The following is a 17383-nucleotide window of genomic DNA, read 5'->3' as shown; positions in this document are numbered from 1 at the left end:
AGTTCCCTCCTATAATGCAGACCTCTCCTTGCTGCTGTGCACGCAGTAGCGCTCTTGGCACATGGTACAATGGAGAGGCAATGATGAAGGGAGCCCTGGTAAGGAGGAAGGGAGAGCCCAGAGGAAACTCTGTCCTCTTGCACCTATTCCCTTGAAGGCAAGCGCCATCTAACCCCAAAACACCCCCAGCACATTGCCCTAACTGGTGTCCCTGCAGAAACTAGGTGCCTGCGTGAGTACCTCTTTCCTTCCTGACACAGGAGCATGGGGTTATGCTTGTGCACAGGCATTCCTGTAGCGAGATGAAGGTCTCAAGCTTGATTAGGGAGAGCTTTTAGCATCAAACTTAAACTCTTATTAGTCATCAGATCACAACCTTAATGAACTGTCTAGGTTTGGTGATGGCGACCTGAAAAGGAGCTGATGGCAGGTCAAACCCCATAACCACATCGTTCCTGGGGTTTTGCTGTGGGGCTGAGGATGCTGCAACTCCTCACTTCAAGCCCTGCCCATCAGCAGCCTCCCTCCCCACTGTGCTTGCGCTCACTCGCATGTATCAACATCTTGCTCTCCTTCACTGTCTCTTTTATTGCCTTGCAAGTTGGCCCCAGGATACTTTATCACACCATGGCACATAATACAAATGAAAAACAATAGGGGAAAAGTTTGAATCATTCTTTTTTTTTTTAATATATTCATCCCTGTGCCAGGGAACAATGATCCATCTGATTAAATCCACATGCTAGAGTTTATTAAACCAGGTTGGCCTCTTGCTTTCTCTCTCCTTTAGGCAGGGACAAGCTCATTAAAATGAACATGCTCTGCTCCCTCCCTGTTGCAATCCCACTTCATGCTGTCTCGGTGCTGCCGCTATCTTGTGGGCATCATCAGGAGCTGATGAATAGAGCTCTGCAATTCAGTTTCCACTGGCAGCAGCACACGAGCCTTGGTGTGGCTTTTTGGCAAAGAGCAGGAGATGCCTTCAACCTACCAGTGCCTCATAGCTGTGAGGACGCAAGAAAAGGCACCTTAAAATTGGAAAGAGGGACTGACCACCTCACTCCAGCTCTCCCCCAACACCTGATGTGTCGTTTACCTCCTCACAGGCTCTGTTTCTCATCTGTAAAATGGATTTGATGGTCACCACTCCCCCGTTAGGATAATTAATGGCTATAAAGCACTTTGGATCCTGAACTAAGAATAAACCCATCAGCAGTGCCAACGTGACAAGTGGGCATCCAAGACAGTCTCTCCCTTGGGACCAGGTCCCTGCACAGGCTCCTGAGTCTGCTCTGGGCATCTGTGCACCCTGCAGCCCCCACTGTCCTTGGGCTCCCCAGGCAGGTCACCAGCCCCCATCAGTGGGGAGGCATTTCCAGAAGGCCAATGTTTGCTGCAGCTCCTCTTCCTCCTCAGCAGCCCTTCAGATGCAGCCTAAGTCTGTTACACCCTGGTGATAACAGTGGCTTAGGCCATATAATCCCTCCTTTACTTGACTTTGGGTTATTTTGAGCAGGAGATTAAAGGAGATTATCTGCATCACCTGAGATGCTGCACTTTCTATCTCTAACCCCTTCTCTCCACCCCCAGGGCTCACCCAGATCCAGGCAACAGAACCTCCTTCCCTTGTCCTCCACCACACTTTAGTCTTGGGGCACCAACCTGGGCACTGCCATGTGGTGGCCCATCATCAGTTTCATTCCCTGGACCCAGCTTCTCACCTGGCCACCAATGTATCCTGCACACCTACCTCCTAAACCAAGGCCAGGCATGCTCAGCAGGAGGGGAGAGAGAAAGAAGGGCATCCCAGCACACTGCAGCACTAATTGGCATTAGCTGTTCAATAGGCTTCTCCTTGAGAAGGAGGTGGTGGCAGAGAGGATAAAGGAAGTCTTCCTTTGGGCACTGGGGCTTGTGGCAGAGTGTGCTGGGTTCAGCGGCAGCTGCTTGTCTCCATAGCCAGAGGATGGAGAAAGATTGCCCGTTTAGAGCATCCCACATTATGTTAGAAAAAAGTAATCACAGTAACACAGGAAAAGCACTGAAAAGTGTCTGTGTTTCATGGCCAAGGAGGAATTCCCATCATCTGGCACTACCCAGCCAAAAGCATCACCCAGACTTGGGCAGGGAGCTCCTTTACATTACCTGCAGACCACGTGCTGCTCTCCAGCCCTCTTGAGCTCAGGTTCAGCAAAGCAGTTAAGCGCTGGTTTGAATTCCTCCCAAAGCCTTGCTGAAATCAGCAGCTTTGTTGAATCAAGGTCTGAATAGGCAGAGTGACAGTGACCAGGAAAGTTAATTCTCCTTCCTATCTGAGGGAAGGACGCTCAAGCATCCCAGGGTTGGGAAGCACCTACCAAACAGCAATAGCTCCCCTGGGAAGCAAACACCCCCATATGGCATCCCACCAGCACACGTGTGACCTGTGCACACGTTCACAGCGCGCTCGCACCTTCATGATCTGTTTTTCCTCATTTCAGCCCGGAATCCATCTGCCACCCTGGAAATTAATAGCAATCATTAAACAAAAAAGGGCTGGCAAAAAGAAAAAAAAAAAAGAAAAAAGAGCCCGAGGTGAAAAGCAGCTATTTCTGCCAGGAAAAAAATTAAAACTATTTAGACATACAGCAAGTCGTTTATTACCGTGAAGTCCTGCCTCCACCTGGGGTTTAAATCTCATTACAGTTTGTCCAAAACAGATGTTACCCTTTCAGCAGAAGATTATTAACGATAAACTCCATTCCCCCAGAGAGGGTGGGTCTTCTGGGCTCGCTTGCTTTTTCGACTTGGGTAACCTCCATAGGAAATGCTTATGAAAAGGACAGGCGGTCCAAATCCTGGCATAGCTCCTGCTTCTACTGTCTTGGGGTCCACAGTTTTTCTCCACCTCTTCTGGAGGTGTCTGGGCAAGCAGGGAAACGCAGCAGCCCTAAGAGTGACCACAGACCTAGGAAGGTGACCATAGGAAGAGCTTTTCCATGCTGCAAGCCCACACTAACACATCAATAGCTCCTGCTGCTGCTTTTCCACCAGCAGTTTGGCATTAGCCACATATCAATACAAAACCAGTTTCTCATGGATAGAACCTGACATGTACAGGACCCATTTTTCCAAGCTTCTCTGCTTCTACCCACGCATTTTTTGGACAGAAGGCAGTTTGGTTGGGCTTTAGGCTTGCTGCACCATAGAGAAGACCCAACAGTCCCTCATACCAGTGGCTGAGCATCCTCTATGGACAAAGATGAGCCCTGCTTATTCCCAGCATATATCAGTGGGAAATCAGCTATCCATGAGAGAAACAGCCTGGCACACAGTTTAACCAGCCAAGCCCACAGTGAAGCCGTATCTTTGCTCTGTTTAGGTTTAACATAATAAAGATACCTGCTCAGGAATCTAGAAGCCACATTAACCATGCTGCAAACACAATCAAATAAGACAGTAACACCAGCTCCACACAAATACAGCCATCTGGCTGCTCAGCCATCTCCTAACCGTTTCAGGTAGGAGGAAGCGCATCCTCAGCCCTCTCCAGAGAGCCTACTAAATCGATGTTCTCACGATGCCTCTCAGAGCATCCCTGGGAAGCCAGCAAGTACCAGCTATTTTGGGTCTGTTGATGGTGAAACTGGCATCTCAGAAAACACTTTTTTCTATCAGCACAGTGTTTTTCCACACCCCAAGGGAAGCAGCAAGGGCTCTATTCCTGGCCATGTCTGTCTGTGAGTAGTCGTTGCTGGAGAAGCCATTCTCTCACCACAGCACATCTCAGGACTTCAGGCTTTATGTGCCATAACCAAACTCTTCATGGAGCCCTGAGACCCCCAAGGGGAGCCCCAAGAAAGCAATGCACCCACCTCCTTACAGGCACAGGGTATCCTTGGGATGAGTCCATCATGTCCACGCGTGTTATGTCAAAGGCATGGCAGAACAAGTGCAGAGGCCACGCTGGTGGGAGGCTGTGAGTTTATGGCTGAAATCAAGCTCTTAAATGCAGCTGAGGTGAATAAACACCCATAACCACCCTATGGGCTCTGCCAGAGGGTACAGTCACTGCTACCTCTGATCCCTGCACAACCACACGTGCTAGTCTGCATCCACCCTTCATCCTCTCAACCTCATCCCAGACTCATCTTGAGCACAGACCTGTGACATCCAGGTCCACCAAGCCACCACCACCAGGCTGGGACCACGGTCCCACATCCCTCAGCTCCCCCTAGCACTGCAGGGATCTGGAGGGTGCAGTGGGGCTGAACACCGTTCCTTCATGGGGACCAACAAGCTAAGGTGCTTATGGCATAGGTATTTGTTTGTAGCATGGGTTTTAACACATTTTAACAGGAAGGGCGAGTACGTATTTCTGCTGCTGAAACAAACAGCCTCTGAAAAGTATTTTCCTGCAGAAACAAAGCATATGTTTTGGATGTCAGGGCATAAGCAGGGTTGTCAGTGTTGCACAGGACCTGTCTTGACCTAAGGAAGGAGAAGGTCTCTCCTCCAAGAGCCGACAAACCCGAGCTCCTGCAGCAGAGCTGTGTGCAGGAGCAGGGCAGTGCTGGCTAAGCTGTGCATGGAAGGTGGTCATGCCTGCTTTCCTCTGCAATGCTGTTATCCTGAATAAACATTAGATAGGTTTTGGAGAGCTGCCCAGATGATCATTAACCTTCTCCTGGCCCATGACAAGAAACCAGCCCGCAGCACTGAGCTAAAATTAGGCCTGGAGGGCACTGGGGCTTGCCAGATATCACAATGTCTGGGCAGAAGCCCCCTTCAGAAAGTGTGCAGCCAATGGGTTCAGCCTTAAGCCGGGCTCCTCAGCCCCAGAGGACATTAAAATCAGAATAATTTAGGTTGGAAGAGACATCTGGAAGTCTTCTCCAACCAGAGAGCAGGGCCAACTTCAAAGACAAGCAAGTCAGAAAGGTGTTTGCTTATAGCACAGCCATGGCGATCCCTGTGTGCAGGACACTTGCTGATGAAGAGATGAATCCCTTTTTGCCTACCCAGAGATCACAGCCAACCATTGCCATGAAACCTTACATGTGCTGCATATCTCTGTCCATCTCCTAAACACTCAGCAGTACGATCCACCCACTGTGACTGAGGTAGGCACTGGCCAGAGTCTTTCTGGTTTGAGATCCCTTCACAGGAGAAGAGTGGGACAGAGGGAAAAGTCCTGAGAATACAACCATTAAAGAATCAGAGGGAACAAAACACTTGGTTAGCTCTGTTAGGAACGACCGTGAGAAGCATTTTGTGAATCCATGAGCAGATTTCACCCTGTATAAAAGTGACGTTTCCTGTCTGGGATGCAAAGGGTTATGTGGGCCTCCTGCAAACAGAAATTAATGGATGAAAGCAGTAAAACCCTCTTCCAAACAGCAGCAAAGATCTGAGCTGGGATGACAACACAGCAGAGACAAGGCACGGTTCAGACTGTCAGTGCTGAGGAACACCGGTGGCTTTGCTGCCCAGCGTGGGGCTGGCTCCCTCCTTTGTATCCGTGCTGGAAAGCCATGCTTTGATCTTCAGCACTCTTTGCAGGGGTAAAACAGGAGTCCTGCTCGCACACCAGACCTCTGCTTTCCCCCAGCCAAACATCAGCGTAACCATCCCATAATGGAGCTGTGATTCAGGCTGATTATTTCTAAGGAAGAACCCCATCAAGTAAATACTAGAGAGGCTTTCTCCCCTGGAAACACACTTTTCTTATTACTCCTGTTGTACCTAATCAGAGCTCTCGGCTCTCCACATCCCCTAAAACCTTTTTCCTCTTCACCTCCCTCTAACTCTGCCCCTTTAATTGTGCTCCTTGGCTCTATAAGGGCTCGACTGCTCTGTCACAGGCTGGAGCTGACATTTCATATCTGCCCATGCTGATATTTCAGGAGCCTGGTTTAACGCACAGGTAACCCAGCTGGGCTTAAGGCATTCACCAGGAAGCTCATTTATGCATTTCCTCAAACTCAGCAGAGAATTTTGCTCAGTGGTCCACAGCAGTGTGTGATAGGGTTGTCATCTCAGTGGACCCTGGGAGCTAAGCAGCATGAGATGGAGGTAAATGACTTCGGACTGCAGCTGGGTGAAAAGCAGAATGCCTGTATTTCCTGAAATCCCAAGAGCTAACCTGTCTTGGAAACATGGCCATTTTAACACAGAGCTTGATTAGCCACAGAGCAAACAGGTTCTTAAAAACCTCTTGTGCAAACAGGTTTGTTTTGGCTAATCCCAGGTTGCAGCGCTGGCCTCAGCCTGGCTGGTGGAGACACCAGTGGCTTTGAACCAGGGCTCCCATCAAGCACCCACAAGTTCGCAGCTAAACTGGCCCAAATCTCAACTTCCAAGAGAGATTGTTGTTTTTCAGACAAAGGTTTGATTTTGCAGAAAGTGCATTTTGCACCGGAAAACCATTTTACTGGAAACTCCCCCATGCAACCAGGTGCACAGTGAGCTGTCTCCTATGGGAATCCATGTCAAGCAGCAGCAAGGGCTGGCTGTTTGAAGGGAAGGCAAGGCAGGAGCAGGGGTGACCCCAGCTCCCTCCCCACCCAGGGTGATGTCTCCCGGCATGTGAACACAGCAGGCAAGGTGCTAACAGGATCCATTGGCAGTTCAGGCAAGACAAGGGATGAACCACATCCAGGGTCCACCCAAGGAGACCACTCAGGAGCTAAAGGAGATGGGGGAGCACTGGACACAAGTTGCATTGCATGGAGTCAGTCCAAGAGATTAGCCACCTACCACACAAGCCTGAGGTCTATCCTGGAGGCAGGACCACAAGCAGGGCTGGGGACAGGCACACCATCAGCAGAGCTCAGGAAAGGAACAGAGCACCAGAACCGAGCTTAGATGGAGCTCCTGGGCCTGTGGCTGGAGGCCCCAGGTGAGGCTGATCAGGGTCATTAGTGGCTTCAGGGCCTGACAACCAGATACGTTTCTGGTGTTCATTTGGCCATTGGTCATACTGTCCCATGCCTCCTGCAAAGAGACTGCAAAATGATCCAGCAGCCAGAGTCTGAACACCGAAAAGCCATCAGTGTCTTGATCTCTGTTGACCTGTGTTCCCCTTGGTAGGAACAAACCAGGAGAGAAGCATTGGCCCTAGCACCATATAGAGCCCAGGAGTGTTGGTACACCAGTAATAGTAAGAGTAATAGAGACCAAGTACCTAACTTCTGCTTGTTTCTCCCAGCCCATCCCAGAAAAGTGATCTCTTTCCCATCCGTCCCACCTGGCTACTTATCACCTATTCTGTATCCTCCCAAGGTCTCAGGAAATGCAGTGCTGTGCACTTCTCTCTCAGACCCCCTTTTACCTCTCTGCTTCACTCCTTCTTCGTCTCTCTCAAAACCTCAGTGAAAAATACATCTCTTCTCCCTTGCCTATTTTTCTTAAAGAATAAATAATAGCAGGAGAGAGTAGAATTTGCCGGAGAACTCTATTATCTAATGTGGGAATAAGGTTGGGGTGCCCAAAATGCTGCCTAAACCGTGTCTGCAGAGGCAGTATTAGTACCAGGACCTCTGGATATAAAATGAACACAAGTTTTACAGGCCCCAGTATCTTTATTATTCTGCGTGGTTGTGATTCTGACCAACATCACCCGGCAGGATGCATGTAGTGAACACCAGGAATACGAATGAGCAGAAAAACTTGCCTGAAAGCCTCCTTTCCTCACCTGACATGCACAGGATGGATGTCAAGTCATTTAGGAGAGGCTTCATCACTAGCAAATGTTTTCTCTGCCATCTTGGAGCTGCCTCCTTGGTTTATTTTATGAATAATGAAGAGCCAGGGTTCATTTCAAAACTGGGTGCCTTTAGATGCATTTTTCCATCCCCACCACTTTGGGTGACTAAACACTTGTCGGTTGTAATGTATTGTTCCCGTTTTGCTATGGCACTCTTTGTAGTGGGGCTCCTTTGTTCAGTGACTAAATGGCTGTGAAAGAGGGTCTAAGAAACAGAAACACGGTGAACTGGAGATGGAGCAGCTAGGGGCAATGAAGTTACGTTGGAGCACTGTCATGTGGATGCACGCATATGCACGTGCACGCGTGTTAATCCAGCTCCTTGCCTTCACTCGGTAAATGTAACCCACAGTTTGAAATAACCCATTCAGTAGAATAACAGAGTCAGGAATTGAGTGCTAGCACACTCTCCCCCTGCTTCCCCAGCCCCCATGGCTGCTTTGTTTGCTTCCCTGCAGCTGCTGCTCTGGTTTCATTTACTCAGATGCCATTAGTCAGGAGAGGGAAGCAAAAACTTCCCAGCCGGTCCACACTGGTTTGTGGAGCCTCTGCATCCAACCAGCATGAGGTTGCTGCTGCTCACCCAGTGCAGGCTGCAGCCTTGTGGACATCGTCTTTGCTGCTGGGTTGTGATGGGGACAAGAGCTGGAGAAGCAGGGATGGGTAGGAGGGGAGGACATAACCAATAAGGGGTGAGGATTAGTAGGGCAAAACACAGAAACTGCAGTATCGGTTGAAGATATCTCTGATTGAGATTAAATCCATCATTTCAAATCATTGCTATTGTTATTCCATGCTGTCTTCATTCCTCTCATTTGTTTCCTTCTCAATCAGTGAAAAGGAACCCCACATCTTCACTTTCATCATTGTTCTGCACATTAGAGTTATAGGTGGTTTGTTCCCTACAGGCAGATCTGTGGTGTCAGAGGACTGGGAAAAAAGTGGTTTGGAGCTGGGTTACCAGGAGGATAATATAAGGACAACTGGGCAAAGACAAACCAGTCAGGCAAGAGGGTTAAAACACAAGCTGTTCTTACTGATTTTTATCCAGTCTGTGGGGAAGAGGCAGAGCAGTCTCTTCCCTGCTCTCCAAAGCCACGTCTCGGCTACAGGAGGTCAGGGACAGCAAAGGCTCCTTGGCCAACCAGCTGCTCTGTTTCACAGAATCATAGAAAAGCTTGGGTGGGAAGGGACCTTTAAAGCTCATCCAGTTCCAACCCCCTGCCATGGGCAGGGACACCTTCCACTAGAGCAGGTTCCTCCAAGCCCCATCCAACCTGGCCTTGAACACTGCCAGGGATGGGGCAGCCACAGCTTCTCTGGGCAACCTGTGCCAGCACCTCAGCACCATCACAGGGAAGAGCTTCTGCCTAAGAGCTCATCTCAGTCTCCCCTCTGTCAGTTTAAAGCCATTCCCCTTTGTCCTGTCCCTACAGGCGCTTGTAAAAGTCCCTCTCCAGATTTCTCGTAGGCTCCATTTAGGTATTGGAAGACTGATCTCCACAGAGCCTTCTCTTCTCCAGGCTGAACAAGCCCAACTTTTAACCTGCAAGAATCAAGCCCGTGATTTCAGAAGCAGAAAAGAACAGAAAAACGAGATTAGAGGCAAGGCAAAAGGTAGAAAAAGGAAGAAGGAGAAACCTCCTGGATGTCTGTTATCTGCTGTTAGAGGGAGATGAGCTGGGAATGAATGCAAGTACCCCTGCTCCTGTCCTGCCACGTGGGATGCTTGGAGCTTGGCTGATGTTGCAGCACACACACACAGGCACACACCCCCATGCATCAACGCTGGCATGATGCTTGGAAGGAAGCTTCCAAAAGCCAACAAGACGAGCAATTATGCCTTCAGAAAGCAACAAGACCCACTTCTCCACTCCCCAGTCATGTCCCGGCAATCTAATAAAAAGGGAGATTAGCCCCTCTTTCCTCTCTTACATCTCCTTAATGCTGTCATTCTATTCACACTTTGCAAAGCAAATAAACCAGCAAATTGCCTGCTTTAATGAGCTGAAATTAAACTCAGGCTGCTGATAAAATGCCTTTTCTCCTTTCTGTTGTTGGGAAGGACTCGTCTGATAGGCAATGTGCAGGGAAGAAGAGAAAACACACAGCAGGAGCCTTACTTAACATGTTTGAGTCATTTACCATTGCTCTCCTTCATCCCCGACATCTCCAGTTAGATGAGGGAGGCACATGGGTGATGGGATGGCTATGAGGGATCAGCCTGAAAAGGTCCGTGGAGGGTCTGTTTCTGTTTACTCATGGGATGGTCCCACTCCACTAGCTAATGCCCTCTGACACAGGCTGCAGCCCACAGCCTCCCCAGGGAGGAACGACAAGAACCTTCCTCTGCAAGAAAAAGGCTGGGTTTGTCTCTGCAGAGCAATTCCAAACACGAGCTTGCCCAGAGAGGATGATTGGGTCAAAATGGGACTTAGAGCAGACAGAATAAGTGCTTGCTAAAGAGCATACACTAAGATGCATCACTCCCTGCTGCTTGCGCTGTCTCAATTTGGCAGGGCTTCCTCTGGCTGCAGGAGGTCTCTGTAATGCAGAACCCCATGGGGAGGACACAGATATGCTCCCACCAAGGGCAAGCACTGCAGGGCAGCAGGCAAGGAAAGACCCTCTGTGCCATCCCAAAGGAACAACTCAGGCAAGCCATTGCTTATGGCTCTGGAGGCCAGAACTACCCTTCTCCCACACCCTTAGGGCAATGGGCACCGCTACAGGAGGCAATCTGAGGAGCTGGAGATGGGTCTCTGTGGCAGAGGACAGCGGGCACATCTAGAGCCCAGCTTGTAGGTGGAGGGAGAGCAATGCATGTGCTGGGACTTTCACCCCATCAGGAGGAGGCCGGGGCACTGTCCTTCAGTCTCCCACAGCCCTATGAAGTGCTATCATTATCTCATGGTTCCGTAGAAGAGACGGGAGCACAGAGAGGTTAATTGAGTTGGCCAGTGCCAGGAGGGATTTAGCAGCAGACGTCTTTCAGCCTGGCACTGCAGCTTGCCTCTCCATCAGCTGGGGAGGGGACAAGGGAGGGACGCTCACACACAATGCCCCAGGGAGCACAGTCCCTTTTCCCTTCCTCACCGCCTCCAAGGACTCAGCTGTGCCAAAATGGGCTGACACATCCTGGCAAAGCATCCCAGGGCAGGGACAGCCACATCCTTGCAATGTGTGTGTAGCCTGTACTGTTCCCCAAAATATACCAGCATCACTGTGGTGATATAAGGGCCTCAGCTGGAATAGGAATGTAAAACATGCTAAGGTCCAGGTTTCTACCCTCAGGAAGAAGGAGATGTGACATTCAGCTGCCTCACCCTCAGCATCTTTCTACCCAAGCCCCATTTCATAGACTCATAGAATAGTTAGGTTTGGAAAGGACCCTAAGATCATCCAGTTCCAATCCCCCGGCCATGGGCAGGGACACCTCACACTAAACCATGTCACCCATTTCTAGTTAACTTTGAAAGCCTGATTTTGTTGAGGTTTCTGCTAAACCTAGGTGGGACAGGACAGCACCAGCCATTGGAGAGGCAGAGAGAGACCGGCAAGTACCCAGGCAGGACCCCACAGAAACATCACCTTAGGGCAAGTACATCTCACCCCCACATGACTGCACAACTGCCATAGACGGTACAGGGTGCAAGAAGGGTGTATGTACCACACAGCCTGCCCTCCATGGGACTCTGAGTGTCAGGCTGTTGTTTTCCCCGCAGCCTCACCTCTGTCTGCTGTAGAGGACAAGGTGGCTGGAGAGCGTCATGGGCAGAGAGCTGACGCGAGAGCAGGTTTTGTTATTCATGCAATGGAAACCCGGCTGTGCAACCAGGGAATAGAGTCATTGTTCACAGTCCAGAAAGAACAAATAAACTGTTCTACTGCTGATTATTACTGGCCTGTTTGCCGAAGTAAACTGAATGGTTAACAGGGATCTCTGCAGTGGAACATGCTCTGATTCCGTGTGTGCATCGCTGGTGGGAAAGAACCTGGTTTCTTGGGGACAAAGGAGAGGGTACACCATCTGCATCTAAATGCTCCTTTGACAATCAGCTTGATGGGGTTTTCAGGTGTGCAGCACCCAGCACAGTCCCTTCACTGCCTGGGTCCTGGGAATTAGTTTGGAAACCAGTTTCTGGTTTTATGCTATTTTTCAGATCCAATGAAAGATCAGTTTAGATACAGGATGTGCCCCTGTCTCCTTCATGGATGCACAAGAAACCTCCAGTTCCTACCAACTGTGTTTTCAAGGAGTGCTGGTGGTGTCTTCCCTGCCTCCTACAGTCTGCCTTGGGACAAGGGAGGCAACCAGAGCTCCTGCTCCCAACAGAAGTCCCAGGAAGGATTTCTCTAGATAGGCCATGATGGTTTTCTCCCCATTTGTGGGCAGCTCCATCTCTGCCACAACACCTCATTAACGTGTTTTGCAGTCAGTGCCCTGAAACTACTGCCCAGGTCCCCAGAAACAGGACAAGCACTTGAATCTGGGCTTCATCCCAGATGCCACACAGCAATGCAGTCAGAGACACGTGGTATCCTCGGCCAGCATCCCCCTCTGTGGGCACTGCTGTTGTGCACACCAGAACGCGAGACAGTCAGGATTCCCCTCAGCAAAACACTGCAGCATCAAATCTACATCAGAGCGAGTTGTCTAGACTTCATCCTCTCTCAGCCAAGAGGAACAGACACTTCTGGGGCATCACTCCTCTCCTCCTAAGGTAGACACCTAAATAGGTCGGATGAACAGCGCCCTGGATGTGTGTTGGTCTCTCAACTGCCTATAACGTGATGCTAGATAACGTGAGAGGATGACCTCTGCGGTCAGCGACCACCTTCCCTTGTGCTGGTGGCAGCACCCAAATAAACCAAAGGCTCCTTGAAAGGTGGCAGGCAGAGTTGGAAGGCAAATGCCTAGCATTCAGAGGGTAGTTTTCAACACCTCTAAACTCTGTCTTTCCTTTGTGTTCAGTTTGTGCTTGTGTTTTGTTTTGAGCAGGTGAGCTGAGGGACTGAGCGGGGACAGCCAGACCCATGGAGCACATGGAGATGGGGACCAGCATCGCGATGAGCAGCAAAAGGAAAACAAGGAGATGTAGTATAAGAAGTGAGAGGAAGGCTTGTCTCTGAGCCAGAGGGACTCCTGCACACGGGCACCTAACTTCATGACTCCCTCTCCGAGATACCAGAGACCTGGTGATGCGGGACCAGCCTCAGCCATCCAGGCTTTGGTAGCAGCCCCTGGCTGGTGGCTGCCAAGTGCGGTGGGCACCAAGATCCACTTTGTCCACAGACACTTTCCCCCCGTCTCCATGCCATGAGGAGAAGGGAGAGGCGAGCGGAGCTGCAGACAAAGCACTAGCCCACGTCTTCCCAGCCCTTGTCCCACTCCCCGCTTCCAGCAGACCAGGAACCCCTTCTCTGCGCTGTCCTTCCAGATGGCAGGTCGCCGGTGGGCTGCGACGTCAGCCCTCTGCGTGTGCGTGGCAGCCGTGTCCCTCCTGCACACCGGCGGGGTGCGGGCAGACTGCTGGCTCATCGAGGGGGACAAGGGCTTCGTGTGGTTGGCTATCTGCAGCCAAAACCAGCCCCCCTATGAGTCCATCCCCCAGCAGATCAACAGCACCATCGTGGACTTGCGGCTCAACGACAACAAGATCAAGAGCGTGCAGTACGCTTCGCTCAGCCGCTTCGGCAACCTGACATACCTCAACCTGACAAAGAACGAGATCTCCTACATCGAGGATGGTGCCTTTTCAGGACAGTTCAACCTCCAGGTGCTGCAGCTGGGTTACAACCGACTGAGGAACCTCACCGAGGGCATCCTCCGGGGCCTGGGGAAGCTGGAGTACCTCTATCTCCAGGCCAACCTCATCGAGTCCATCACCCCCAATGCCTTCTGGGAGTGCCCCAACATAATGAACATTGACCTGTCCATGAACAGGATCCAGAGACTCGACAGCAACACTTTTCGGGGCCTAAACAAGCTCTCTGTCTGTGAACTCTACAGCAACCCCTTCTACTGCTCCTGCGAGCTCCTCGGCTTCCTGCAATGGCTGGAAGCATTCACCAACATGACACGCACTTATGACCGGATGCAGTGCGACTCCCCACCCGACTACACGGGCTACTACTTGTTAGGCCAAGGCCGGACCAGCTACCGCAATGCTCTGAGCATGCTCTCTTCCCTTTGCACTGGTGGCTCCTACACTGTGATCCCTCGTTTTATCCCTCCCAGGTACCAGGTGACCACGGTGCCCTCTGAAATCCCTTGCTCCGAGGAGGAGTGCTCCTCCGGCGATGGCACAACGCCGCAGTTCTCCCTCTTCACACCCATCGGCGAGACGGAGGTGCGCCCCAACATCCAGGTGAAGCACCTCAACCACAACTCGGCCGTGCTCACCGTGCAGATCCCCTACCCGTTCAGCAAGATGTACATCCTCTCCCAGTTTGAAAACGGCTTCTCCTCCATGATCACCAAGCTCAGGAAGAAGGAGGAGAACATCACCGTGAGCAACCTAGTAGCACAAAGGGATTACACCTACTGTGTAGTCTCCGTCCACCAATACTCCAAGTACAACCACACCTGCGTCACCATCACACCCACCAGACCCAACCGCAAGGAGCCAGTGCCCACCCCTTCCACTGCCACTCATTACATCATGACAATCCTGGGCTGTCTCTTTGGCATGGTCATTGTTCTGGGCGTTGTGTATTACTGTCTGCGGAAGAGGCGCCAGCAAGAGGAGAAGCACAAAAAGGCTGCCGGCAGCATGAAGAAGACCATCATTGAGCTGAAATATGGGCCAGAAATGGAGACCACCAGCATCACCCAGCTGTCCCAGGGACAGATGCTGGGAGGGGAGACGGTGACCCGCATCCCCTACCTGCCTTCTGCTGGTGAGGTGGAGCAGTACAAGCTGATTGACAGCAGTGAGACCCCCAAGGCCACCAAGGGCAACTACATGGAGGTGAGGACGGGTGAGCAGCCTGAGAGGAGAGACTGCGAGCTGTCCCTGCCACCGGACACCCAGAGCTCTGTGGCTGAGATCTCCACCATAGCCAAGGAGGTGGACAAGGTGAACCAGATCATCAACAACTGCATCGATGCCTTGAAATCCGAGTCCACCTCCTTCCAAGGGGTGAAATCGGGGGCAGTCTCCACGGTGGAGCCTCAGCTGGTGCTCTTATCAGAGCAGATCCCCAGCAAGCATGGATTCCTTTCCCCTGTCTACAAGGAAAGCTACAACCACCCTCTCCAGAGACACCACAGCATGGAGGCGGCCCCCAAGCGCTCCAGCACCTCTTCCAGTGGCTCCATACGGAGCCCCAGGTCCTACCGCTCCGAGGGATCGGGCCACAAATCAGAAGCCAAATACATCGAGAAGACGTCCCCCACCACTGACACCATCCTCACTGTGACACCGGCCGCGGCCATCCTGCGGGCAGAAGCGGAGAAGATCCGTCAGTACAGCGAACACCGGCACTCGTACCCCAGCTCGCACCAAGGGGAGCAGCACGACAGCATGGTGGGGCGAAAGCCCTCCATCCTGGAGCCTCTGACCCGTCCTCGCCCCAGAGACCTGGCCTATTCCCAGCTCTCTCCTCAGTATCACAACCTGAGCTACACCTCCAGCCCAGAGTACACCTGCAAACCATCGCACAGCATCTGGGAGCGCTTCAAACTCAACCGCAAGCGGCACAAAGACGAGGAGGAGTATATGGCAGCCGGCCATGCCCTACGCAAAAAGGTCCAGTTTGCCAAAGACGAGGATCTTCACGACATCTTAGACTACTGGAAGGGCGTCTCTGCCCAGCAAAAGTCTTGAGTCCTCACACAACTCGTGACTTAACACACTAACTGGACCAAAAGAAATCCGCAGCAGCTATTTTTATTGAGACTGTCTTTGGAAACAAAATAAAATTGAAAAAAAAATAATAAAAATCAATAAAAATAAAAGAGAGAACAAATTATGGAAAAAAAAAATCTATAAATATTCTATATAATATATAAAGCGAGATGTTAAAACGGCCTCACGTTGGTGAGACGCGCACCAAATCGGAACACAAACTTTACAAAAGAAACAAACTGTGGAGAGGAAAAAAAAACAAAAACAAAAACAAAGTTTTGTTTCATTTCAATTTTTTAAAAAAAAAAACAGAAAGAAAAAAAAAAGAAAAAAATTGAATATAAAAATCAAGAGAAGGAGCGGGCAGAGAGCTGAGGTCTGGCGTTCCCCAATACCGCATTGCATGAGCCCCTATTCCGTGATTTCGTGGATTCTTTGTGAACAGTTTGTGTTCTTCCTTCCTTCCTTCCCTTCCGAAATCAACAGCAACAAAAACAGCAGCCAAAGCCTAAAAGAGACCAGAAGGAGAATCCATCCTTTGGGCTGTTTTTGCAAACGGAGTCTTCCAGTTTAGACTTTCACCCGCTTTGAAGGCCCGTTCCCATTTTCACTCCCTGAGAGGTTTTACCACACATTGCATTGTAAACCGAAGTCGTTAATTGTACAGAGAAGATTTCTATATTTGCAATGTTTGCTGTATAATGAGAGAGAGAGAGGAGAAAAAACAAAACAATACTACATCTACTAAATATATATATATATATATCTATATTCACCTGTTTGTACCAGGTTTTAATCATGGATTTTAGAGAAAGAGATGGCGATTGGTTTGAAGGACTACTTTGTTGGTTGGTGCTTGGCTGGGCAATGGGATATTTTGTGGAGGGGTGGGGAATGGTTGGGTTTCCAAGTGCTGGGTTTTAATTTCTCCTACAACTGTTTGTGTTCGAGTTCTCATCACGTCCAAGTACATTGACAAAAAAGGCATGTACCCAGAAAGGAGAATCCCCCACCTTCTTCCAGGTGGGACACATCACCACCAAGAACAGGGAAGGGGATGAGAAGCAAAGGGCTTTTGGTTGAGCTGGTATCACCATGGGATGCTTTCCACGCAATGGGATGTCTCCTGAAAATTAAAAGGTATTGATTGGGCTTTCACCCCTAAACAAATGTATCTGGAAAGCATGGCCCTTGGTGTTAGATGCTGTGGGGTGCGTTATCCCCTTACTCTTCAAGATGGGGCAAGAATGATGAGTTAGAGCAGAAAGCCTCTTGCTGCTCTCAAGGGGACAGCACTAAGGGATGAGTTTTGCTGAAGAAGAAGACACTAACCAGTTACATATTGAGAGCTATCACAGTAGGCACAGGCCCTGGCTCAGGAACTCCCACCACCGCACAGCCAGCAGCATCCCTATGCTAACCCCAAATGCAGCCCCAGCCTCAGGGAGTGCAGCCCCTCCTGCCTGCAGCCATAGTGCTGCCCACAGGCCAGTCTGACTCCCATTTCATGAGTGGCTTTGGAGATGGACACCCTGGGGAGCCCCTGAACAGCCCCTGGGACTCCGAGGCTGGAATGGAAAGGGAATGGCCCTGTGTTCATGTGTTCACAACCATTGCTCTCCAATGCCCGTCCAAGACTCAATAGCTTTTTGCCCCATCTCTGAAATACAGACAATGCCCTGCTCATAGGATGAACAGAGAGAGGGAGGTGCTGAGGCCATGAAGGCAACCCCAGGCCATGCTGGTGGCTGAAGGACACCATCTGAGGCTCAAGCCCCCATGT

General features: G+C 50.6%; 1 protein-coding gene and 1 long non-coding RNA gene across 4 annotated transcripts in view; one reads left to right on the top strand and one right to left on the bottom strand.

The window, feature by feature from the left end:
• The window catches only part of ELFN1 (extracellular leucine rich repeat and fibronectin type III domain containing 1), a 106089-nt gene extending 89668 nt beyond the window's left edge, over positions 1–16421 (top strand). For all 3 annotated transcript variants that reach the window (XM_062613589.1, XM_062613588.1, XM_062613590.1), the window contains exon 4: positions 12750–16421. In XM_062613589.1, the coding sequence (XP_062469573.1) occupies positions 13189–15579 (2391 nt within the window). In that variant the 5' untranslated portion in view covers positions 12750–13188 and the 3' untranslated portion in view covers positions 15580–16421. The remainder of the gene's footprint in view (positions 1–12749) is intronic.
• On the bottom strand, positions 2090–6992 carry LOC134161017 (uncharacterized). The gene is made up of 4 exons (XR_009963796.1): positions 6739–6992; positions 5001–5173; positions 3863–3945; positions 2090–2500 (listed from the first exon to the last, which is right to left on the bottom strand). It is a non-coding gene; the product is annotated as an uncharacterized LOC134161017 (long non-coding RNA).
• Positions 16422–17383: the final 962 nt, after the last annotated feature.

Source organism: Pezoporus occidentalis, unplaced genomic scaffold, assembly GCF_034315485.1.
Source record: "Pezoporus occidentalis ecotype Australia unplaced genomic scaffold, CSIRO_AGI_Poc_V1 ctg169, whole genome shotgun sequence".
Lineage (NCBI taxonomy): Eukaryota > Metazoa > Chordata > Aves > Psittaciformes > Psittacidae > Pezoporus > Pezoporus occidentalis.
Note: the sequence above shows the minus strand (reverse complement) of the source record. Positions and strands in the feature narration are given on the sequence as shown.